We start from the raw sequence: 27,440 nt of genomic DNA on the forward strand, positions 1-27,440 counted from the left end.
GCGTGGAGAAACATAATTTTTTAAAAATAATATTTAATTTAAATTTTTATTTTTTTTGATATTTTTAACTTTTGAATTTTTATTTTAAAACGATAAATATTTAATGATATAATTTTTTTAAAAAAATATTTAAATACATCAAAATTAAATTTGCTTTGTACATTTCATTTCTTTGCGAATAAGAGATGAAACATGACCTAAAACAAATATTTTACTCCAGATAATTTATTATTTTGAGACTTACGTTTTTTATAACTTGAAAATTTATGTATTTATTATTCTTAAAATTTTTAAGTTTATATGTTATTTATTCTATGGGAGAATTGGGGGATAAATCCTCAATCAAAATCAAAAGTTGAAGATCAGTCCCCGTGTCATAACTCTTTATTCTGCACTCCCTGTTGGCCCAAAAAATTTATTTTCACTCCATTTTTCATCTTTTATCTCATTTTCCCTTTTAATTATTTTTTTTTTACCTTTGCCCATTATTTATTATTATTATTATTATTATTATTATTATTATTATTATTATTATTATTATTATTATTATTATTATTATTATTATTATTATTTCATATTCATTCATTTACTTTTTCCCCCAATTTCACATCTCATGTGAATCCCTAGCCAACCCCACCGATTTGCATCGCTTTTCTTCCCTCCCAATTTCTACGACGCCGGTCAAGAAAACTAAATCTTGTGCCACCAATTTTCTTATCTTATAGTCAACATCAAGAACCCACCGGCAGTAGGAACCCACCAATTTGTGACACCTATGGGAAACGATAGGAAACAGGAGACAAGGGACAACGATTGGAAGCAAAGAAGCGAGGAAAGTGAGTTTCTTGTTATCTACTTGTTCTATTTGTCCAATATCTTATGAGATTTGTGCTTAATTTGTTTAATCAGTGTTTCACTTCAAATCCTCTCATTTTTCTTTGGTGTGGTATGTTTCATATTCACCTCACCAATTTCCTCCCAAATCTTTGACTGATTGAGATGACTGTTGTTTTCCTCCTCAGAAATCAGAATGCTGAATGTTACTCCATGAGCTGATAATTTGGTGATGATTTGTTACTTTACTTGTTGGGAATCTGTTGGCTTAATAATTTTATCTTTTTGGAGTGAAATGGATTTAAGTTTTTCACAGTTGTAAAAATAACAATAATAAAACAAGAGCATGAAAGGGACTAAAGGAATACAATCCATCAAAAAATTCAGCCTCAAGGTCCCTGACCAAACGTTTGAAGCTAAAATTCATTTTTATTCCTCTCTCAGTTTTCTCAAAACAACTCTCGTTTATATTTTTCAGAATATATACTACAAGTAAGCATTAATCTTTATGATTCACATATAATTTTTGTTGCAGTCTTGATAATCCTGAATCAAGTTTATGACAATCATGTCAAAATATCAATTTTTTCACCTATATTAGTGTATCAACCAGTGTCACTATCTTTATTTGGAATTGGAACTTGGAAGTCTTTTTATTTGTCAGTGAGTGCAAACGTGAGGACGATACTGGCAGTAATTTCGGTTGAGCCTAACCCGACCTTTTATCTCATCTCTGCCAATTGCCATTCATTGTAGTCGAGGTAAAAAGCTTGAAATTTACTTAATACTGCTTTTTACAGTCATATGTTTCAAAGTAAGTCAATCTGCTCATCTGTTGAGAATTGAGGATAGCTTCCGAAATTCTTCATTGGCTTAACCTTGAGGCTCAAATTTTTATTCCTAGCCTTTTCTTTCTTGAAAATGTAAGGGAATGATGAATTTGGGTGCTAGAGTGTCAGATATTCTAGCACGTTCAAGTGGTGGTGAAGCTGTTTTTTGCTTCAGTAACTGAAATTCTCTTTTGTTGATATTTTTAGTATGTGAGTTGGAGAGAATTCAGTGCCAGTTGAACATGATTTTGTTTTTTATTATGTATATTGAGGTATAGTTATTGATTTTTATGTTGTTTTTCGTTATGACTTATGACACACTGTTTTATTTTTTTTATTTAGAAATGTTTCGAAAAAAAGTAGGATCTGAGGTGAAAGCTAATATCCGGAGGCCGTATGAGGCACCAAGCCATTGTTTTGCTTCAGTATTTCGGAATACGATGGAAGAACTTTCGCCTATAATCGAGAGAAGACAACTACAGTGTATCAAATATTCTCCATTCTCGGAATGGTTGACGATTCCAAACCTTAGCTTTAGTTCTTTGAAGGTCGAGGCAGTGTTAAAAAGGTTTGATATTCAGTCTTTGTCCTTTAAATTTGGAGATGGTAGTGTATTGGTTCCTTTTAAGTCGTCAGAGTTTTTCATTATGATGGGGTTAAAATATATTGGACAGCCAGTGAATATTGATTTGAAAATGGAATATTCCTTTGTAAAATGAACTATGGTGAAAATTTTAAAATATATGTTTGATTTAACAAATTTTTTTGTCAAATGTTTAGTTTTTGTAAAATGTTTAGTTTAGAAAAGTATTCGTGAAGTGTAGTTTTTAAAGAATCGTAATTTAGTTTTTAAAGAATCGTAAGAATAATTGAGATGCATGCGTTTTTTTACGTTTTTAGAAATTATTAAAAGCGATATTGCTAAAAAATAAAATGAAATTAAAAGCAGTAATGAAGAAAAAACATATCATTTTTCAATCGTGAAAATATTTTATAGATTTATTTTTAAAATATTTTAAACCATTTTATAATTTTTTTTGAAAAACACTTTTATATATATTTTATAAGTTTGGATATCCCAACATCATTCAGATAGGTTTATACAGGGGCGGAGGCACATTGTACCCCCCCAAAAAAAATGTATATATATATATATATTTGTTTTGATTGGTATTTTTTTTAATAAACTTTAATGGGTTGTGTTACATTTTTTTAATATATAATAAATTGGCTTTCCAAATAAAATAAAGTAATTTATTTTAAGTGACGATCAAACTCTTTTTCTATGGGATATTTGATTTATTTTTTCTATTCGACTCTTCCGAGTGGACGACCAACACCCAATTAAGATTTAAGGCCGTTTTGCCTTAAAAAAATATTTAAGGGCATTTTGTAAATGATTTCAGATTTTTTTTATGTATTTTTTTTTCATATCGTGTATTTTAAATCATTTTTTCTTAAAAAATTAGGTTTTGGTTTCTTGAGAGCATATATTTCTTAATTCTTCTATTTATTTTTTCTTGTTTTAAATCTTTGTTTCATTTATTTATGGAACAACACATTCGATATCAATGTTAAAAATACTAAAATTTATTGTAAAAAATAAAATTTGCATTGTTAATTTTTGCGTTTTTGATTATTTTTGTTTGACTATTTCTATATTTTGAATAATTGGTCTAAAATATTTGTGGATAACAATGTATTTTTACTATATTCATGAATCATAATGTAATTTAATTGATAAAGATAGAATATATAGTGTTAAATAAACTAGCAAAAAATTGAATGCAATGAATCTCGTTTTATCTACTAAGTTTTATCCAAAAAAACTTTGCAGAACATGAAATGCTGCAATTAAAAATCCAATTTAAATATTTTGATCATGTTCGACAACTTTATTATATTAAAACTCACTCGAAACTTATTTAATTATTTAGATCTTGATAGAGGTTTGAGCTTACCCCCTTTCTTGTTTTTCTTTTTTTCATTTCTAATAATATCTCAATTTTTTTTAAAAAAAATCAAAAATCTATCATATTTACGCTTTCAGTTCTTCTTCGTTGGCCCCCCTCTTACGTGATTCTGGCTCCGCCCCTAGTTTTATATAAGTTAAGTTTACGTATAATTTTTATTGTATATATTTTTTCCTCGAGATTTTTACTATGGTTTCTAATAAAAAGTGAATGACGATGTTTTTTAGAGGGGAAATAAAAATGATGCAATTGATAAATAATAATAATATTAATATATGTGTGGCAAGCATGGGCTGCAGAGTGGGTGTATGGACACGTTTCAATCATTTTGTACGTGTCTCCCATCGCGAATTAAATTAGTCCAATTTGACACATATACCGTGACATACGGTATAAGTTTAAATAATAGCAAATTGGTGATAAATCCTTAAATCTAAATTTGACTTTGCCCTAGTTTTTTATTCATAAGATTCTTTGCAATAGCTTTCTAGGATCACATAACTTGAATATTTAATTGTTTAATTCTTGTACTGGATTTATGTTTTTTTATGCTTAAAATCTAAAGACTTTATGCTAAAATCTGAAGATTTTGTGTTTATTCATGGTACAAAGAATTATCCGTAAAAATGATATCAAAGCCTTAGGTTAATTATTCAAACATAATATTATTCGTTAATTCATGTTTTTCTTTGTTGAGGAGAAGATTTTTTTTTTTTAAGGATGACTTCAAACGAAGGTTTGAATCAAGAGGATTTTATTCATATAAAATCCTATAAACAAGTTAATCTATTCACAATAGATTACTTACCATAGGTTGTGATTAATGTTCTTAATTTTGAAGAGATAAAGAAAAATGATTTCTAACTCTCAATTTTTAGAGATTACCCCAGATTCCTCTAAACTCTCCGAAGATCTTAGAAAAATTCAAAAGACGGTACAATATTACAGCAATCAGCTGTATGAAATACCTCGGCAAATTGAAGAAATCCTTAAGAAACAAGAAGAAATTCTTGGAAACCTAAAGGATCTTCAAAATAAAATCATAAATCTAGAACACACTTCGGGTTCAAGAAAAGGAAATACAGGAGGAAGGTTACCACTCTCATTTGGTACCGAACCTTTGTTACATCAGAAAGATAAAACCAAAATGGTCCAAAAACCTTTAACCAATGATGAAATGATGATTAATCTTATAAAAGCAGTATCAGAGAAAAACACTATCTGATGACTACTTTAAAAAGATTAAATCTCGAGAATCTACAAGATCTTTCGGATTCTTTTGCGAATCTCAAAGTAGTAGATCTAAAACTGAATTCTCCCGAGGGTGAACAACCCATAGGGAATCCCCCAAGATATGTGGTTAAAACAGAAGAACCACATAGTGAGTTCCAGGTTGGAGAAAATTCACATCCAGCAGGAACTAGATCGAGAAGGAGTAAAATCCCACTCCATCAAACTCTTTACGGAAAAAATGTTTTAGATCCAATACATCCTTACGGGGTTATGTTAAACCTTGATGTTTTGGACTTTAAAAACAGAGAAGATCTTATAGATGATTGGACGTCAGCTATGAGAATAGCAGCAGGGACATTAGATCTCAATAAAGAAGGATTCATTAAACTTCTAGAAATGAGTCTAATGGGATCTGTTAAGATCGCATGGGAGATGACTATGCAAGAAACTAAGGAATCAATCTTAGCAGGAGAATCCCTCAGCGATATTGGAGAAAGAATGGCCACCCTATTTAAAGCACAATTCATAGGGGTAGACTATTTCAATAATCAAGATACAGAGAAAAAGAGAAGATATACTCAAACTCTTTATAGCCTCGAGTTACATGATATCTGCTTAGTTGATGAATACATTATGTTATTCACTAAATACAAATGGAATTCGGGAGTCGAGGAAAATATAGTTATTCAGCTATTTTTTGCAAAAATGTCAAGTCCCTGGAGAGAAATGCTGATTAAAGAATATGTTCCAGGCAATCTTGATACATTGGCAAGACGTGCCTCCTTTTTGAAAGGAAAATTAGCAGAATGGTGCCATATGGCAGCATTACAGAAGAAATACAAGAAAATAAGGGGTATAGATAAGCGTACACTTTTGTGTTGTAGAGAAAATGATCTTCCAACAATCATTGGAAACAGATCACAGGGATTTAAAAGGAAGAAATTCAGAAATAATCCCTATAATAAAAGAATGAAAATTTATTGGAAACCAAAATATTTTGGTCCAAACAAAAGGCCAAATCCTATAGATTAGGTAGAAAAAGTGGACCTACAAGAACATCTCCAGCAATAGGCTCATCACAAAGCAGGGGAAGAACACCATCAAGAAGAACTTTCAGAAGAACTCATACAAGAGCAAGTGAAAGTTTCAAGGATTGCAATTGCTGGACATGTGGAGCAAGAGAACATATATCTACAAATTATCCAGAAAACGAGAAAAAAGGAGTTAAACTCTTTGAAACAACACCAGATATGGATGATGCGGTCTTCTTTCAAGATCTAGTCCAAGTACATCAATTTGAGGATATCCCCTCAGATGGAAGCATATAAGAAGAAGAGATATTGTTTAGTCGAGAAGTTTCTGAAGATGAATCAGAATCAGAATCAGAGTAAAGAGGAAGTGTTTCGCCATGAAACACATGAAAGTTTGGCTGGGTTCTTTAGTCAAACCACGATATCTCATAATATGGTCCAAAGGATTATGAGAGAAAATCCAACATTACAGAAGTACCAAGGATTTTCGGCAGGACAAGTTGAAAGAGTCTTAGGAAACCTAGGGCTAAGACAAAGAAGACATAATTTGATTTATAAGGTATCCAGAAGGGAAATGGCGATCCCTATGGAATTAACCAGTAATCAAATTGAAATGCAGTTAATTTCCTTTGAAGAAATTCGAGAAGAATTACAGAAATTAAAAGCAGAAGTAGCAAAAACAATGTCTTGGATTCATATTGGAGCAATCCAGATTATGATCAAGGCTACTTTTAAAGAAGGAATAGATTCACCCATAGATATCGTAGTATGCGATAAAAATGAAAGGACTCGATCCTACTACTACTAATTTTTTTTTTATAAAAAAAATACACATGCTAAATAAATATAAAATTCTATGTATATTAATTTAAAAATAAGCGTATACATATATGAAAATAAGCTTAATTAAAATTTCCATAAAAATATCCATGCAATAAAATAACATCATTCAAACTTCATAAAATCCTCAGTCTGATAAATCATAAAACTGTGAAATACTTGTGCGGAAAATATAATAATATTCAAAATCACTGAAATAAAAACTGGAGCATAGGTCACGGGCTAGCCACTACTGGGAGCTCATACATCCTCACCGCCAGTCGGAGCTAGAGTCTCAACATCAAGGTCTACCTGCTCACCTGCACCAATCAAGTCTAGTGAGCCTAGAGGCTCAACACGTTCTATCTCATAATAACAATATGATTAAAAAGATGCAACATATAATACATGCAAGATAAATAATAATTAACATATATATTCATGCATGTCCTAAAATGTACTACTCATGTTCATCTCTTGGCATAACATAACATAACATAATCATCACGCGTCAATTAATTAGGGCATTAAAAAATCCGAAGGTTATATCCATGCTGTGTGACGTGTCATGTCGATTGATCAATCTTAACTAACGTACGTGGCGGTGGAAATATCCACCTCTTGGCCCGTAGGCAATCATAAGCATAGTCGTATGGAAAGGCAATCGGGCCCCAGTATCCTGACCCACAGTCCTGTGTCATATGGAAAGGTCTCCGGGCCTAGGCAATCCATCTCCATTCCCGTAGGTTATCACACACTCACTTCAATTTTCTTAAAATATTTTTATGCCCAACATCATACATATACAAGCATTATCATAAGCATAAACATACATTATCATGCATATCATAAGAAAATCATTCATGGTCTTATTTTCATAATTTATTGCCCGTAAATATATATTTAATTATTTTATATTTATACTGATAAAAATAATACTTTTTCCTACTTAAAATATTCATGCAATAATTAAATAAATATTTACGAACCATGCATATTTTTCATGGACTGGTTCAGGCTGCTGACTCCTTAGACTTAGGCCCATAAACTTCTAGACTGGCCCAATAACTTAACTTAAGCCCATTAATATAAATCTTAGCCCAAACAATTTATTTAAGCCCATTAATTATAACTTAGACTATTAATTATTTTAAATTAAAAATACTCGAGCCCAACTAACCTAACCCGGACCCAACTAACTCGACCCATGACATGTCGGACCCGACCCGGACCACCCAGGCCCGAGCCCCGCCCGAAAAAAATAACAGAACCCGATCCCCTTTTCCCTGCTGCCCTTGGCCACGAGCAGCTCCTGCTTCTCGCCGTCGGCCGCCCAGCTCCGGCCGCCCTTGGCCGGAGATCCTCCACCTACATCTAGCTTACTTCCAGAAGTTTCCAACAAGCTAAGAACCAGACCAAACCATCGACTATGGAGTGAGAACGAAGCTCCGCAATTCTGCCTATCCGCAGCTCGCGCGCAGACTGGAGCAGTGTCTGTATTTTGGTTCGTACAGCCTGCACCAACCACCAATGAATGCGAAACCACTTCTCAATCTTAGATAACATCCTAGAGGTTCAAACCCAACAAACCACGCATTAAATAGTGGCCTGAGTAAGGAGAACGAACCCTCTTTCCTCAGAACCCTGAACCTGCGACCTGTGCACAAAAAAAATGAAGAGGGCTTCGGCCCTGGCCTATTCCACCCACATGCAACCATCTAGATCGACCTCAAGGACCCCAAAACAACTTAGAACCATGAGCCAGTAGTCCAGAACAAATCCATGGCAGAAAACGTGAAGATTTGGCATGAAAAAAAATGAATAAATTCGTGTACCATGCTTAGAACTCACATAATATTCATGCAAACAATTCATAGAACACTAACATAATGTTTCATGATTAAAAACAGAATATATAACTTGAATGGTGTTCAAAGGAGAGAATTCAAAAGTGCCTTGGATGATTTTTGAATTAAAAACGTGACTACGACACGTACGACGATCTACGGGACGAACGGACTTCAAAGCTTCAAATAAATTTTCAAAAATCGTGTGTGTGTAAGTGTTTTCTCTACTGGAAGCATGAAGAGAGGTTGGAGAGGAGATGGCGGCTAGGGATTTTTTTTTTTTGACGTGAATAATGAGAATTACAAAGTCTAGATATAACAAACTTTGGAGATTTTCTAATTATCTAAATTGTTGAGTCGATAATAGGAAGATAATTAAAACAAATACAACTCTTAAAAATTTAACTAATTAAAAGATAAATTTTCGTAATATTTAATTAAAGGATTTTCAAAATCCCTTAAAAGCCTTTAAAATAACTCATTTTAGTCAAAATTGACTCCATAAATAATTATCTAAACATAACCCATTATTTTCTGAAAATAATACCTTAAAATAATATTTTAAGGCTCATAAAATCTTCATAAAATATTTTGATTAAAAATCTAACTTCTCGTTCATCCACGGTCCCGTCTACGCGATCAAAATTAATATTTCTAAAAAAAATTCCATAAATGTCATAAATGCGGGTTAAATGCTAAAACTAATAATTAAATCATGAACATATAATCACATAATTCACATAAATACATTTAACCCATTTCTAAAATTTTTAATTTTAATTATTTCCGAGTTATGCATGCGAAATCACTTAAGAAAATTCTGGGCGTTACAACTCTCTCCCCCCCCCCCCCCTTAAATTGAATTTCGTCCTCGAAATTAGATTACGTACCAAATAACCCTGGATAACGCGTCCTCATGTCGGCCTCGGTCTCCAAAGTAGCTTCCTCCTCGAAATGATTCAGCCACTGGACCTTGACCATCGGAATAGACCGCGTCCTAAGTCTCCTTTCCTCACGAGCCAAGATCCGAACGGGTCTCTCCTCGAATGCTAGCTCTGGTGATAACTGTAGAGGCTCAAAATCCAAATCATGCGACGGATTAGAGACATACCTCCGAAGCATAGATACATGAAACACGTTGTGAACTTTCGAAAGGCTCGGTGGTAGTGCCAATCGATAAGCCAACGTGCCAATCCTCTCCAAAATCTCGAACGGACCGATATACCTCGGGTTGAGCTTGCCTCTCTTACCAAAACGCATAACGCCTTTCATAGGCGAGACCTTCAAGAATACATGATCTCCCACGGCAAACTCGAGGTCTCGTCGTCGTCGATCAGCATAATTCTTTTGACGACTCTGTGCGGTCCTCATCCGCTCTCGGATCTGAGCTACAATATCCGCTGTCTGCTGCACAATCTCGGGTCCTAGCATGACCCTCTCTCCAACCTCGTCCCAGTGCACAGGAGATCTACATCGCCTCCCGTAAAGAGCCTTGTATGGAGCCATACCTATAGACGCCTTAAAACTGTTGTTATAAGTAAACTCCACTAAAGGCAATCTCGACTCCCACGAGCCTTGGAAATCCATCACACATGCCCTCAAAAAATCCTCAAGTGTCTGAATTACTCTCTCCGACTGACCATCTGTCTGAGGGTGAAAAGCAGTACTGAACAATAACTTAGTCCCCAAAGCTGTATGCAGACTCTTCCAAAATGCAGAAGTGAACCTTGAATCTCGGTCTGACACGATGGATACCGGAATACCGTGAAGTCTTACTATCTCCTTAATGTAAAGTTCTGCAAACTGAGTCATAGTAAAAGTAGTCCTCACCGGCAGAAAATGTGCAGATTTGGTGAGTCGATCGACAATCACCCAAATCGCTGTCGATCCTCTATTACTCCTCGGTAGCCCAACTACAAAATCCATAGAGATGTTTTCCCATTTCCACTCCGGAATGGGAAGTGGTCGTAACAATCCCGCTGGTCGCTGATGCTCTGCCTTGACTTGCTGACAAGTCAAGCATTCGGAAACAAACCGACCAATATCTCCCTTCATACCCGGCCACCAATACAGGGTCCTCAAATCTCGGTACATCTTCGTACTCCCTGGATGGATGGAATACGGAGATGCATGTGCCTCTGACATGATATCTTCTCTTAACTGATCAGTACTCGGTACCCACATACGTCCTCTGTGTCGAACAATGTCATCATCCACTGTATAAAGAAGACTACCCTTCAACTCATCCTTGCGCATCATGCGATGCAATTGCTCATCAGTGGTCTGTCCCTCTCGAATCCGATCCTGTAGAGTCGGTTGTACCACAAGAGCGGATAATCTCGGTGCACACCCACTGGGGTAGATCTCTAAGTCAAACCTCTGAATCTCGGCTTGTAGAGGTTGCTGAACTGAAACACAAGACAACACTGAATTCTTCCGACTCAAAGCATCGGCTACCACATTAGCTTTACCCGGGTGGTAGCTAATGTCACAGTCGTAATCCTTAACTAACTCCAACCATCGGCGCTGTCTCATATTCAACTCTTTTTGGGTGAAGAAGTACTTGAGACTCTTGTGATCAGTGAAAATCTGACACTTTTCACCGTACAAGTAATGTCTCCATATCTTGAGCGCAAACACAACAGCTGCAAGCTCTAAGTCATGCGTCGGATAGTTCTTCTCATGATCCTTAAACTGTCTCGATGCATAAGCAATCACCTTACCATTCTGCATAAGAACAGCGCCTAAGCCCATCTTAGACGCATCTGTATACACCACAAACTCCTCATGATCCATTGGCATTGCCAACACTGGTGCAGAAGTAAGTGCCTCCTTAAGCTGATCAAAGCTCCTCTGACACTCTTGGCTCCAAACATACTTGACATTCTTCTTAGTCAATGATGTCAAGGGTACTGCTATAGAAGAAAAACCCTTGATGAACTTTCGATAATAGCCGGCTAAACCCAAGAAGCTGCGTATCTCAGAGGCATTCTTCGGAATTCCCCAATTCTGGACAGCCTCGACTTTTGATGGATCCACTGCTATGCCCTCCTTAGAAACAATGTGGCCCAAGAATGCCACCTGCTCGAGCCAAAACTCGCACTTGCTGAATTTCGCAAATAACTTTTGCTCTCTCAAAGTCTGCAAAGCTATCTGCAAATGATGTCTATGATCCTCCAAGCTCCTCGAATATATCAGAATATCGTCAATGAAGACAATGACGAACTGGTCAAGATATGGCCTAAAGACACGGTTCATGAGATCCATGAAAACCGCTGGAGCATTAGTCAGGCCAAATGGCATCACCATAAACTCGTAATGCCCATAACGCGTCCGAAAAGCAGTCTTCGAAACATCCTCCTCTCTGACTCGAAGCTGATGATAACCCGATCGCAGATCGATCTTAGAAAACACCGAAGCTCCCTGCAACTGATCAAATAAATCCTCTATCCTCGGCAGTGGATACTTATTCTTCACGGTGACTCTATTCAGCTCTCGATAGTCAATACATAACCTCATGCTGCCGTCTTTCTTCTTCACAAATAAGACTGGTGCACCCCAAGGTGACACACTGGGACGGATGAAACCCTTCTCTAGTAGCTCCTGTATCTAGTCTCTCAATTCTTTCATCTCTGTAGGAGCAAGACGATACGGTGCCTTGGAGATAGGCACAGTACCAGGCAACAGCTCAATATTGAACTCCACTTCTCTAACTGGTGGAATTCCTGCCACATCATCCGGAAAGACATCCGGATAGTCACGAACGATCTCAACATCTGCAATAGATCTAGAAGACGGCTCATCCGCTGCAACTACTAAACTTGCAAGGAAGCCCTGGCAACCCTTGCGCAATAACTTCTTTGCACGCACATAAGATATGACATGCGAAGCACCACTGCTTTGAGCTGCAAAGAATATGAAAGAATCTCCGTCTGACGGATTCACTGAAACTGATCGCCTCCAAAAATCTATCAAAGCTCCATTAACTGATAACCAATCCATGCCAAGAATGAGATCAAATCCTGACATCGGTAGAACCACTAGATCGGCTCTAATCATATTCCCCTGAAGTTCCAACTCAATGCCATTAAGTACATTAGAGGTAGTAAGAATCTCGCCAGATGGCAAGGTAACATCATAGCCCGTAACAACATCCTCAGGTATGATGCCAACCCGCCTAACAAATTCTTGAGAGATAAACAAATGCGTAGCTCCTGAGTCTAGCAACGCATACGTAGAATTACCTCTAACGAGAATCTTCCCTGTATTCAAAAAATTTCCCAACGAGCATACACTTAAGGACAATTAATTAAACCCATATTTCATAATGATGCCCTCAAGAATACTAATACCCAATTACTAGCTCATAAAAAAAGAATTTCTCATGCAACTTATAACAGACATGCAACTATCAAATCTTAAATACAAAAGTTAAGATTACCCGTGATCAAAGACGTGTCTGGGTCAGCCTCCTCTGCCTGAATGACATAAACACGCCCCGGGATGTTCCTCGCATTAGAGCAGTTCATCGCGATGTGCCCCGGTAGCTTACGCGCTGATAGGCTGCATGCATATCCTTCCTCCCTTGCTCCGATCTCGCCGCCCTTCTTACCGCTGCCCCGTAGTCTGCCACATCAGCCATAAACACATCATGCTTAATATCTGGTCGCAGTCCGTAAGTGAAGTGCCTTAATCTCTCTGCCCCATCATTCGCGATCAAGGGCGCGAAATGACATCCCCGCTCAAACTGTTTCACGTACTCAGCAACAGATTTGTCTCCCTGACGGAGACTCATAAACTCTCGAATCAGAATGCCACGTGCCTCTGCAGTGTAATATTTCTCATAGAACATCCTTCTGAACTCGGTCCATGTCAAGGTAGCCAAGTTCACTCCGATCACTGCTCCTTCCCACCATAAGGCTGAATCCTCCTTCAGCATAAAGATGGCACACCTTACTTTATCAGCATCATTGATCCCCATATAAGTGAAGATAACTTCCATAGAACGGATCCACTCCTCAGCAACGAGTGGATCAGTAGTACCACTGAACTCCTTGGGTCCCTGCTTCTTGAACCTCTCTGCTACATCCTCCTCGTGAGACTTCCTCGGCTGAGTCGCCTGGTTCTCCAACAACCTAGTAATCCCGGCCAGCATATTCACACTGGCTTGCTCAAATGGAGTAAGTGGAGGTGGATTCGGACGATTCCCATCAATCTGGTCGCCATTATTGGTATCAATTTCCTGAGGAATTCTTCGGGGACCCATACTGCAATTTCCATAAATCTCTCACGTGATCGCAATGCATAACTAAGCGTACTTAAAATCTACCATAACTTAAATCATTAAAGCATAAATCATAAGCCTCATAACATAAACATACTTAAAACATTAAAACTTACAGACTGGTAGTGATATTTCTGAGCTCCACGCAGTAGGCTAGTACCCTCCAAGGACCTTGCTCTGATACCAACTGAAAGGACTCGATCCTACTACTACTAATTTTTTTTTTTAAAATACACATGCTAAATAAATATAAAATTCTATGTATATTAATTTAAAAATAAGCGTATACATATATGCCCATACATATATGAAAATAAGCTTAATTAAAATTTCCATAAAAATATCCATGCAATAAAATAACATCATTCAAACTTCATAAAATCCTCAGTCTGATAAATCATAAAACTGTGAAATACTTGTGTGGAAAATATAATAATATTCAAAATCACTGAAATAAAAACTGGAGCATAGGTCACGGGCTAGCCACTACTGGGAGCTCATACATCCTCACCGCCAGTCGGAGCTAGAGTCTCAACATCAAGGTCTACCTGCTCACCTGCACCAATCAAGTCTAGTGAGTCTAGAGGCTCAACACGTTCTATCTCATAATAACAATATGATTAAAAAGATGCAACATATAATACATGCAAGATATATAATAATTAACATATATATTCATGCATGTCCTAAAATATACTACTCATGTTCATCTCTTGGCATAACATAACATAACATAATCATCACGCGTCAATTAATTAGGGCATTAAAAAATCCGAAGGTTATATCCATGTTGTGTGACGTGTCATGTCGATTGATCAATCTTAACCAACGTACGTGGCGGTGGGAATATCCACCTCTTGGCCCGTAGGCAATCATGAGCATAGTCATATGGAAAGGCAATCGGGCCCCAGTATCCCGACCCACAGCCCCGTGTCATATGGAAAGGTCTCCGGGCCTAGGCAACCCATCTCCATTCCCGTAGGTTATCACACACTCACTTCAATTTTCTTAAAATATTTTTATGCCCAACATCATACATATACATGCATTATCATAAGCATAAACATACATTATCATGCATATCATAAGAAAATCATTCATGATCTTATTTTCATAATTTATTTCCCGTAAATATATATTTAATTATTTTATATTTATACTGATAAAAATAATACTTTTTCCTACTAAAATATTCATGCAATAATTAAATAAATATTTACTGACCATGCATATTTTTCATGGACTGGTTCAGGCTGCTGACTCCTTAGACTTAGGCCCATAAACTTCTAGACTAGCCCAATAACTTAACTTAAGCCCATTAATATAAATCTTAGCCCAAACAATTTATTTAAGCCCATTAATTATAACTTAGACTATTAATTATTTTAAATTAAAAATACTCTAGCCCAACTAACCTAACCCAGACCCAACTAACTCGACCCATGACATGTTGGACCCGACCCGGACCACCCAGGCCCGAGCCCCGCCCGAAAAAAATAACAGAACCCGATCCCCTTTTCCCTGCTGCCCTTGGCCACGAGCAGCTCCTGCTTCTCGCCGTCGGCCGCCCAGCTCCAGCCGCCCTTGGCTGGAGATCCTCCACCTACATCTAGCTTACTTCCAGAAGTTTCCAACAAGTTAAGAACCAGACCAAACCATCGACTATGGAGTGAGAACGAAGCTCCGCAATTCTGCCTATTCGCAGCTCGCGCGCAGATTGGAGCAGTGTCTGTATTTTGGTTCGTACAGCCTGCACCAACCACCAATGAACGCAAAACCACTTCTCAATCTTAGATAACATCCTAGAGGTTCAAACCCAACAAACCACGCATTAAATAGTGGCCTGAGGAAGGAGAACGAACCCCCTTTCCTCAGAACCCTGAACCTGTGACCTGTGCACAAAAAAATGAAGAGGGCTTCGGCCCTGGCCTATTCCACCCACATGCAACCATCTAGATCGACCTCAAGGACCCCAAAACAACTTAGAACCATGAGCCAGTAGTACAGAACAAATCCATGGCAGAAAACGTGAAGATTTGGCATGAAAAAAAATGAATAAATTCGTGTACCATGCTTAGAACTCACATAATATTCATGCAAACAATTCATAGAACACTAACATAATGTTTCATGATTAAAAACAGAATATATAACTTGAATGTTGTTCAAAGGAGAGAATTCAAACGTGTCTTGGATGATTTTTGAATTAAAAACGTGACTACGACGCGTACGATGATCTACGGGACGAACGGACTTCAAAGCTTCAAATAAATCTTCAAAAATCGTGTGTGTGTAAGTGTTTTCTCTACTAGAAGCGTGAAGAGAGGTTGGAGAGGAGATGGCGGCTAGGGATTTTTTTTTTGACGTGAATAATGAGAATCACAAAGTCTATATATAACAAACTTTGGAGATTTTCTAATTATCTAAATTGTTGAGTCGATAATAGGAAGATAATTAAAACAAATACAACTCTTAAAAATTTAACTAATTAAAAGATAAATTTTCGTAATATTTAATTAAAGGATTTTCAAAATCCCTTAAAAGCCTTTAAAATAACTCATTTTAGTCAAAATTGACTCCATAAATAATTATCTAAACATAACCCATTATTTTCTGAAAATAATACCTTAAAATAATATTTTAAGGCTCATAAAATCCTCATAAAATATTTTGATTAAAAATCTAACTTCTCGTTCATCCACGGTCCCGTCTACACGATCAAAATTAATATTTCTAAAAAAAAATTCCATAAATGGCAAAAATGCGGGTTAAATGCTAAAACTAATAATTAAATCATGAACATATAATCACATAATTCACATAAATACATTTAACCCATTTCTAAAATTTTTAATTTTAATTATTTCCGAGTTATGCATGCGAAATCACTTAAGAAAATTCTGGGCATTACAAAAAGAATGGGGAATATACAAGATGCGGTTCTAGGAACTATCTCGGGAAATTTATGTGCAGAAAAAATTGTGGGAGTTATTTATCCAAGAATAGCCTACAATTTAGCTGATAGAGATTTTAGTCGAGCCTTGACTTTGCATCAAAACTTCAAGGAAAAAAAACTAATGAAGGAAGGTAATAGGCCATATTCTATTACGTATCAAATTTCATATGCTCTTTTTAATACTCACCATTCTGAATTATTTATTAGAAATAAGTTCATTGAAATTCCAGAGATCTTTGGGAAAGTTGCTCAAGCAATATACCCGAAAAGAATCGAGTTTCCTTTAATTCAGGAAACAAACATTCAAATTCAAGACAGACCTGTTCTATACAGATACCTTAAAATAGAACCCCGAAGGTTATATTTCCAAGTAGACAGAATGACAAGCAGGAGATGGGAAAAATCTCATATTCAAGAAATTCCACCAGAAGAAAAAGAGTTTTCTATAATAGGAAAACTTAGATCTCCAGAAGGATGGAAAGAAGTGAAAATAGTATTCGAAATTACAAGTCATCGGAACTTGTTCCCTTGTAACTCGATTTACTATTTGAAACAACAGGAAAAAAAAACTTACTAAGGAGTGATAAATATTGAAGAATTGGAATTTCAAATCTGGGAAATTCCAGGAAAAGAAATGGATCAACTCATTCTTGGTCTAGAATTCCTGGAGGACCATAAACCATGGAAACTCCTTGAAAAAGGAATAGAGTTCATGGAAAAAGAAAAGACTTGGAGGATTCAATAAAAATTCTACGAAATGAAAAACCAAGAGAATTGGATAAGGGACAATCCCTTAATCAGATTCGAGAACTCTGTTCACAGACAGAGGAAGAAGCAACAGTTGAAATTAGTAATTCATGAACATGATTTACTAGAACGCATTGAAGAAGTAGAAAAGAGTAACCATACTCTACCTTCTGAGGCCTTAGGAAAACTAAAGGTAAATAGTCTTAATCGGATTACTGAGTTACAACACAGTCTGTTAAAAATGGTGGGGCCATTTAGTAATCCCTTTAAAAAATGACAACAAGTCCTTTCTCCATATACATTCCAATAGGGATGTTATATGAACAATATAGGGCTGAGTATTTTGCAGCTTATATTGACTCGGGAGCAGGAATTTGTACAGCAAAAAGAGGAGTCTTCCCTGAAGAATGTGAAGAAGAATTGCCAAAAATTGCTGGACGAGATTTCTCTCGAAGAATTTTAATTCTTTGCAAAGGAATAAAACAAGCAGAGATCCTTATGGGAGGTGCATGTCAAACACCTTGGTACAAGGTAAAAACACCACCAATCTATTTCCATGATACATGAGCTGATATCCTGTTAGGAAATAACTTCTTACAAATGTTTAAGAAGTACACACAAGACAATGAGTCAAGAAGACTTATGTTCACTACAATTTGTGATCATAAAATTATCATTCAAAGACTCCAGGTTGATTTTTATCGACAATTGCCGATAATATTTCGTAGTCAGCGTGGTGATAAAGGACAACTTTTTCACCCAAAAATGAAAGATCCAAGAAGGTTTGGAGAAACCATGTTGAAAATAACAACAGAACAAGAACTCTAAATAGTGGATATGGAGCTTCTCAAGGTAACTCTAAATCATAGAGATATAGAGTTAGAGAATAAAGTATCCCTTGAAGATGTCAAAAAGAGGCTCAAAGAAAGTTACAACGAGCATCCTTTGGCATGGTGGGATAGAAATCAACTCAAAGTCAGTCTTACTCTAAAGGAAGGCAAAGAATATGAATTCATCAGATATAAGCCTATCCCGATGAACATAACAGATCAAGGGGATATGAGAATGATTATCAAGGAACATTTGGACCTTGGTTTAATCAAAGAAGGAGTTTAACCATATAGCAGCCCAGGTTTTCTGGTTAGAAATCATGGTGAAATAAAAAGAGGGAAACCCAGGCTAGTTATTAACTACCAAGATATTAATAAAATTCTGGAGTTTGATGGATACTTCATACCGAGTAGAGAACACCTAATTAGCTATATACAAAATGCTAGAGTGTTCTCAAAATTTGATTGTAAGTCTGGATTTTACCAGATTCGAATGGAAGAAGGAAGTAAGAAATTCACAGCCTTCTCTACAAAGACACTATATTTGGGAAGTTATGCCTATGAGATTAGCTAATGCACCCCAGATATTTCAAAGAAAAATGGATAACCTTTTTAAAGATTATTTCAACTTTATGTTTGTTTATACTGATGATATTCTTATAGCATCAAAAAATATAGACGAACACGTTAAACACTTAGAGATTTTCTCTAAAATTTGTAAACAAAAAGGACTGGTTTTATCTGAAAATAAAGCAGTCATAGCAACGAGGAAAATTGAATTCCTCGGTATTGAGATTGATGAAACTGGAATAATTCTACAACCCCATATTGTGGAAAAGGTAAAGAATTTTCCAGACAAACTCAAAGATGTAAAAGAACTCCAGAGTTTTATTGGAGTAGTTAATTTTGCAGGGATATTCATTAACAATCTAGCAATGTACAGAAAGGTATTCAGTCCTTTGTTAAAAAATGATGCTAGGTTTATATTGGCCGATGACCATACTAAAGGGTAAACCAATTAAAAGAGATATGTAAGAATCTCCCAAAAATGGCTATACCCGTAGATGAAGATGATCTGGTATTATTTACGGATGCCAGTGACGATTGGTGGGCAGCAGTCCTTACCAAGATCACTCCAGATGGGGAAATACCATGCAGATACTGTAGCGGTCTTTTTTCAAAATCTGAGGCCATTAGATGGCATATCAACGAGAAGGAATTTTATGCAGTTAAAAGGGCTTTTGAAAAATGGTCATTATTTTTACTTGCTAAAAAATTTCACTCTGAAGGTTGATAACACCCAGGTAAAAGCTTTCCTAAAAAATAAGATTGAATCTAAACCTGAGAAAGCTAGGTTATTAAGATGGCAAGCATTATGTCAAAATTATATTTTTGATATTGTTATTATTAAATCTCATGAAAATATTCTTGCAGATTTCTTAACAAGAGATGGAAGGCAGTGACGTGGATTCCATCATGAAAATGCAGAGGCATCTCAGGGAACACCTTGGGTTGCTTCAAAACGAGTTCAACCAGTTAGCCATTAATGCTGAAATGGCCGACATGTTACAAAAAGCTGGTCGGATCAAAGTATCTAATCGAATTACAGGATGTATGCAAGCTCAAACACAACTATGGGCTGCTATTCAAGGGCCAATTATGAAGGCTATAGAAAAACCATTGGTTTCTCATAAACAAGATATGCTAAAACCATTTATTTTACAAGAACAAGAAATACAACCACCGGTTGTGAAACAAGATGTTGAGGAATCTAAAACTCAAGAAACAAGTGCTAATCTATCATCAGCCTTTGATGATCTGGATGAAGCAACAATTGATGAGGATAAAAGTCAACCCTCTGCCTCTGGGGTAAAAGAGGAAGAGATCAATCGTAGGACCACACTGGCAAGGGCAAATCTAAGATTGATACTAATCCATCTATTATTTCTCCATTCCAGGTTTATCAACAAAGGTGGGAGAAATTGAATACAAGGAGTGAAATCAACCCGAACACTTGCAGGGTTGATGTTGCAGGAATATATCCAAGGGTTTGGCTAAAAAACAATATCAATCCTAAAGATGTAAAACTCTGGTATGAATTTGGGGCTTTGGCCTCAATTTATACAACATCACCAAGCTTTCCGGAGATATCACAGTTACCAAAATGGATCCAGGAAGCAGTCCAAGAAACATGGGCAAATAATGATCATTTGGCCAGAGGAGATGTGCTTGAGTTATACTTTTTCAGTGCAGCTCCAGAACCAACAGTGAAAGGATCACACGAACTCTTCCATTTTATCAAGCTGAGGAGACCTGATATAAACAGTCATAAATTTATCAAAGATCCTAAAACTGAAGAAATACCCTTGGTGTCCACTTTCGGGGAAAATAAGATCTCAACCAGAAGGGCATGGGGTATTTGGGTCTGTCTTAATGAGATGGATAAAGTCAAATTTCCATTCAAATTTTATCAGAATTCTGTGAATGGATCGTTCCTATTAAACACAATGACAGGAAAAACTACAGCATTTGCGGAAGAACTCTTCGAAAAGAAGAAAAATCTTTTGTGGAACAACAAGCTGCCGGGGAGTAAAGAAACTCGCCGAAAATTCTGTAACATGGCTCATATTGGACGATGGTCAGAGAATATCTGCCCAAAATACCCAAATCAGAAGGAGCCAGAATTTGAAAAAACCTTTAGACCCCGAACGGATCGAAAAGATTTTTTCGAGACAAGCAAAGGTGGACAAGTGTTGGATAACTGGCGTTCAGATCAATCACGATTGATACCCGGTGCAGCGGAAGTTTAAAAATTTTATTATGGAACAATTCCATAGTGTGGGTATCAACCGTTTAACGATTAAATTATTTGTGTGTGTAAAAATTAAATAACTGTTATGTAATTTTTACCTTTAATCTCGAAGCGAGATTATTGGACACCAACAGATTTAATCTGCTCTTGTTGTCTCTCCCTGGAACTGATGAATATTCTTTCCTTCAATCAGGTCCACGAATGAGGTTTAAATCCCTCTGATAGATTGCACTAGAAAATCTATCAGAAGTTTTTCTGCGAAGAGATTAAACGAATCTAATTCGTTATTCCTGACTGCAATTAAAAATCACAGACCGGAATTTCTCTGACAGAGCAAGGAGGGTTCGGCCGATTTGTTGAGAGAGAGAGGCTAGGGTTTCGAAATTTCTGTCTCTCAATTATGACCTGTTGTGTCTAATTTCTGTACTTCAATAACTTATTTATAATGCAGGCCACTAACACTTTAGGGCCCATTAGTCATAAGTTGAGGCCCGACAAGCAAAGCCCGCATGTTCAGAAATTAATATAAAATTCATCGTGACTCCGATTGATAAAACGATTTTACCAAAGTGCACAGAAACCATTTCTGCACATTTTAAAGTCAAGATAAATTTTCCTGAATCCGAATTCAGTGGTTTCCAAAAATGTACATCCCTATGTCATTTTAGGAAATCCTACTCCCTTACTCTTATTTAAGAAGTCCAACTTCTTTATTCATTAAATTTAACTTTTTAAATTTAACTATCTCAACGGGGATTAAAACTCCATTACACTGTGTGACCCTCAATGGTTCAGGGATACAGCTAGCCGTGGGCTCACAACTCCTTGTGACTCGGAACAACGATTTCCGACTTGCCCAACGAATCATGGTAAAGCGCCTAGCAACATCGCCCCATGATTCCCTAGGTATCACTGATAGTGCCTACAAGAACCAGTAGATTTTGGTTAGCGTACAGTACGGTCCCTTCATCCATATATCCCGATCAAATCAACAACCATTGGTATATCGAGAGTCGCTCAAGATTCGATAACTATGCAATACATCTTGAAGATCAAATTAGTGACATCGCATGTGCTACTAAGAAACCATTTCTTAAATCACATCAAGTACTCTGGCCAGAGATTCGTCACACTAATATCTCCTCAGATCGCATAGGATATCCACACTCGCAAGTATGTGGTGAATCCTTGACAACAATGCATCGACTCCTATATGTGTTGTAACTGTACCCAATCCCGACACCTGATGACCCCATAGAGTCGGTAAACGAGTCAAAGCACAGTACTAGCATATAGAGTCTCCATGATGTTTCAAGTAGTAAGGACTAATGGTGTACAACCAAAACCGCGGACTTTATCCACTCGATAAGTGATAACCACTTGGAAAGTCCGGATAGGGTAGTTCGATTATTCATCCTATGAATATCCATTTGCATGCTTCAAACATCTCCATGTTCCCTACCAATGAAATGTGGTACTCTGCATCGCAAATGCTAGTCTCAAACTCGAGCGATCCTTATCCTTATTATCGGACGGCTCAATCGACTAGGAACAGTTTAGAATATACAGTGACTATAAGATGTATTTCATGATAGACATCTCCATGTTCTACCACATCTTACATACACTATGGTATATTCAGGGTCTTTATCAAAACAACAATAGTATATCACAATATAACAATATGAAGTAATATAAAGTCATTGCCATTAATAAAAGTGTAAATTACATTAAACAAAAGATCGTTTATACAAAGAGTCATCAAAGCCCATAGCCACAAGTTGGCTCACTGGGCACCCACTCTTTCAATCTCCCACTTGCCCTATAGCCAACTAGTCATACTACGTAGACCCATTGCTTCGCGATGTTTGTCAAACAATGGTCCTGGCAAGGGCTTAGTAAGCGGATCAGCGATATTGTCTGCAGAGGACACTCGTTCGACAGTGATGTCTCCTCTTTCCACAATCTCCCGGATGATGTGGTATTTCCTCAGTACGTGTTTGGATCTTTGATGAGACCTTGGTTCCTTTGCTTGAGCAACGGCACCCGTGTTGTCGCAGTACACCGGGACTGGACCAACAAATTCAGGAATGACGCCCAACTCTTGGACGAAATTCCTCATCCAAACGGCCTCTTTAGCAGCAGCTGATGCTGCAATGTATTCAGCCTCAGTGGTGGAATTCGCTGTGGTGTCCTGCTTGGAACTCTTCCAAGAGACAGCACCGCCATTGAGCGTGAACACAAATCCAGAGGTTGACTTCGAGTCATCCACGTCACTTTGGAAGCTAGAGTCGGTATAGCCTTCCAATTTGAGTTCTCGTCCTCCATAAACCATGAACATATTCTTAGTCCTTCGTAAGTACTTAAGAATGTCCTTCACGGCTTTCCAATGCATTTGACCAGGATTAGCCTGATATCTGCTCGTGACACTCAGAGCAAATGCTACATCCGGTCTGGTAGATATCATCCCATACATGATACTACCTATAGCTGACGCATATGGTACATGTGTCATATTCTCTATCTCTGCATCAGTCTTGGGACACATAGACTTGGATAGAGAAACTCCATGACACATGGGTAGATGTCCTCTCTTGGACCCATCCATTGAAAACCGTTTCAATATGGTGTCGATGTAGGTTGATTGAGTGAGTCCTATCATTCTCTTAGATCTATCTCTATAGATCTGTATCCCAAGAATGTAGGATGCCTCACCCAAATCCTTCATCGAGAATCTACCTGATAACCATATCTTTGTTGACTGCAACATCCCTACATCATTCCCAATGAGTAGGATGTCATCAACATAAAGTACTTAAGAATGTCACAGCATCCTTAACTACTTTCTTGTACACGCACGGTTCCTCCGGGTTCTTGATGAAACCAAAATCTTTTATTGTTTCATCAAATTTCTGGTTCCAACTTCTTGATGCTTGTTTTAGACCATAAATTGATCTCTGAAGCTTGCATACCTTATGCTCGCTTCCCATGGATGTGAACCCCTCTGGCTGCTTCATATAGATTTCTTCCTTAATGTCTCCATTAAGAAAAGCAGTCTTCACATCCATTTGCCATATCTCATAGTCATACCATGCAGCTATGGCAATAAGGATTCTTATGGACTTGAACATTGCAACTGGTGAAAAAGGTTTCATCATAGTCAACTCCTTGCCTTTGAGTATAACCTTTCGCCACCAATCGCGCCTTGTAGGTCAATACCTTACCATCAGGCCCAAGCTTTCTCTTGTAGATCCATTTACACCCTATTGGAAACAATTCCATCAGGAGGATCTACTAAAGACCAAACTTGGTTTGTATGCATTGAATCCAATTCAGACTGCATAGCTTCAAGCCATAAATTTGAATCCGCATCAGAAATTGCTTCCTTGAAGTTTCTTGGATCACATCCAATGTCAGGTTCATCTTGATCCCCTTCAAGAAGAAGACCATATCGAACAGGAGGTCTAGAAGTCCTCTCGGATCTTCTAGGTTCAGGCGTGTCCAGTAATGGTTCCTGAGGTGTAGGATTGTTATTTTGTATTTCGGGTTCTTCTCGAACCTCTTCGAGTTCCATCATCTCGCCTTTCTTATCCAATAAGAACTCCTTCTCCAAGAAGGTGGCATTCCTAGAAACAAACACCTTTGTTTCAGCAGGATAATAGAAATAATATCCGATTGAATTCTTCGGATACCCTACAAAATGACATAAGCTGGATCGACTATCCAACTTATCTCCCACTGTCCGCTTCACGTAAGCTGGACATCCCCAAATCCTCAAGTACGAATACTTAGGAGCTTTGCCATTCCATAACTCGTATGGTGTTTTGTCCACTGCTTTAGTGTGGACGTTGTTCAACAACAATAACGCCGTTTCAAGCGCATAGCCCCAAAACGAAGGTGGAAGCTCAGTGAAGCTCATCATAGATCGAACCATGTCCAACAAAGTTCGATTACGACGCTCCGATACACCATTAAGCTGTGGTGTCATAGGAGGAGTCCACTGAGAGAGAATCCCATTCTCTTTCAGATAGTCCAAAAACTCGGTACTCAAGTATTCTCCACCTCGATCCGATCGAAGTGCTTTAATACTTTTACCTAGCTTGTTTTCTACTTCAGCCTTGAATTCTTTGAACTTTTCAAATGCTTCAGACTTATATTTCATTAAATATAAATACCCATATCTTGAATAATCATCAGTAAAGGTAATGAAGTAGGTGTGGCCATGTTGAGTCCCAACTCTAAATGGACCACAAACATCTGTATGGATCAAATCCAACAGATTTTGACTACGCTCAGGTTTCCCCTTAAAAGGAGATTTAGTCATTTTCCCTTTTAGGCAGGATTCACAAGTAGGTAGAGAGTTAATATCAGACATATCAAACATGCCCTCTCCCACTAGCTTGTTCATCCTCCTTGAGGAAATATGACCTAGTCTAGCGTGCCAAAGGTTTGCCGGGTTTTGACTATCGATTTTCCTTTTGTTTGTTGTCGCCGGTTTATCAACATAATTTATTGGAACGTCTTTTAGTTTTAAGTTGTATAGATCGTTTTCAAGTTGTCCATTTCCAATCAAACATTCATTCTTGTAAATATTGCAAATCCCATTCACAAAATTGCAAGAATAACCATCTCTATCTAGCATAGAAACAGAAATAATGTTTTTAATTAAATCCGGAACAAATAAAACATCTCTTAAAAATAACTTAAAACCGTTCTGCAAAATTAAACAAACATCTCCAATGGCTGTAGCTTCAACTCTGGAACCATTCCCGAGCCTCAGCTGGGTCTCACCCATTCTAAGCCTGCGACTTCTTGTCATCACCTGCAAATCATTGCAAATGTGAGATCCACATCCGGTATCCAATACCCAAGAAGTAGTATTAAGTGAAATGTTTATTTCAATATAGAACATACCCTTTGCAGTTCCCAACTGCTCTAGATATTCCTTGCAGTTGCGCTTCCAATGACCGGGCTTCTTGCAGTAATGGCAAACATCCTTGGATTTTCCATTGTTTGAAGCCTTTGTCTTGTGCTTCTTCTCGGGCTCGACTTTCTTGGGTGGGGCAGAACGTTTCTTACCCTTCGTACTTGGCCCCTTCTTAGCAGAAGATGAGGAGCCCACCAAGAAAGCTGGCTTATCCTTCTTAAGTGTGGATTCATATGTAACGAGCATATTGACCATCTCTTCAAGGGTGGCCTCTATCTTGTTCATATTAAAATTTACCACAAATCCGTCAAACGAAGAAGGAAGAGACAGAAGCAGTAAATCCACATTGAGTTCATGCTCCAACACCAAATCTAGGGTCGCTAACTTCTGTATGAGCCAAATCACTCGTACCCCATGATCACGGACCGAAGTCCCTTCACGCATGCGACACGTCATCAGCTCCTTAACAGTAGCGAACCTTTCAGCCCTCGATTGAGCCCCAAAAAGTTCCTTGAGTTGAGCGTGAATGTCAGCAGCATTCACGGTGTCCTCAAATCGCCTCTGGAGTTCATCAGACATCGAGGCTTGCATATAGCATTTGGTCTTGATGTCATGGTCCCACCATGCATCAAGTTTGGCCAATTCCTCCGGACTTACATCAGCTGGTGCTTCCTTCGGAGGTGCTTTCTCTAACACGTAGAGCATTTTCTCCGAAGTCAAGACAATCTTCAACTTCCGGAACCATTCCATATAGTTGGCGCCAGTCAACTTGTTTTGTTCGAGGATCGAGAATAAAGGATTACGCGAATTCATCGTATGAAATACTGAAAAGAAAAACAGACATATATCAATGATTGTTTAAATAATTTACTAAGACATAAAATAGGCGAATTTAATTTTATGAATCTCACTCCCACTATTTTAACGATTTCACCACCCTCTAGTGAAAACGGGAAACTTTTCCTTAGTGAGAACATGGAGTCCAATTGACAAACTTATGGTCCCGAATAATATCAGCCAACCATAATTCTCAAAAGATAGAGCCCAATTGCTTCCAAAGCAACCCCCATGTATTTACCTCATGTCCAATAAGGGCCCAATAATATGACGCCGTTTAAAGTGACATGTCAAGATGACCCATCAATATTAAGTTGTGATGGACGGTCGCCATGTGGATCCCCCAATAATATGAGCCGATCCCATGGGAGTTCCACCCAACTTACAACATTTGTCGATCCAATGTACAGCTTTCCGACGGACGGGCCCCCCCAATAATATGAGCCGGACCGTATCCGCGGGTAGCATCACATACATTGA

At 37.4% G+C, this 27,440-nt stretch overlaps 1 protein-coding gene across 1 annotated transcript; it reads right to left on the reverse strand.

Moving 5' to 3' along the window:
- Positions 1 to 604: 604 nt before the first annotated feature.
- LOC140890025 (uncharacterized) lies at positions 605 to 13,833 on the reverse strand. Its single transcript, XM_073297775.1, has 8 exons — positions 13,180 to 13,833; positions 13,009 to 13,045; positions 12,240 to 12,829; positions 11,291 to 11,792; positions 10,160 to 10,975; positions 9,458 to 10,075; positions 7,992 to 8,235; positions 605 to 773 (listed from the first exon to the last, which is right to left on the reverse strand). Exons 1-8 carry the CDS (start codon positions 13,831 to 13,833, stop codon positions 605 to 607), a joined length of 3,630 nt encoding a protein of 1,209 aa, XP_073153876.1.
- Positions 13,834 to 27,440: the final 13,607 nt, after the last annotated feature.

Source organism: Henckelia pumila, chromosome 3 (genome assembly GCF_033568475.1).
Source record: "Henckelia pumila isolate YLH828 chromosome 3, ASM3356847v2, whole genome shotgun sequence".
NCBI classification, from domain to species: domain Eukaryota; kingdom Viridiplantae; phylum Streptophyta; class Magnoliopsida; order Lamiales; family Gesneriaceae; genus Henckelia; species Henckelia pumila.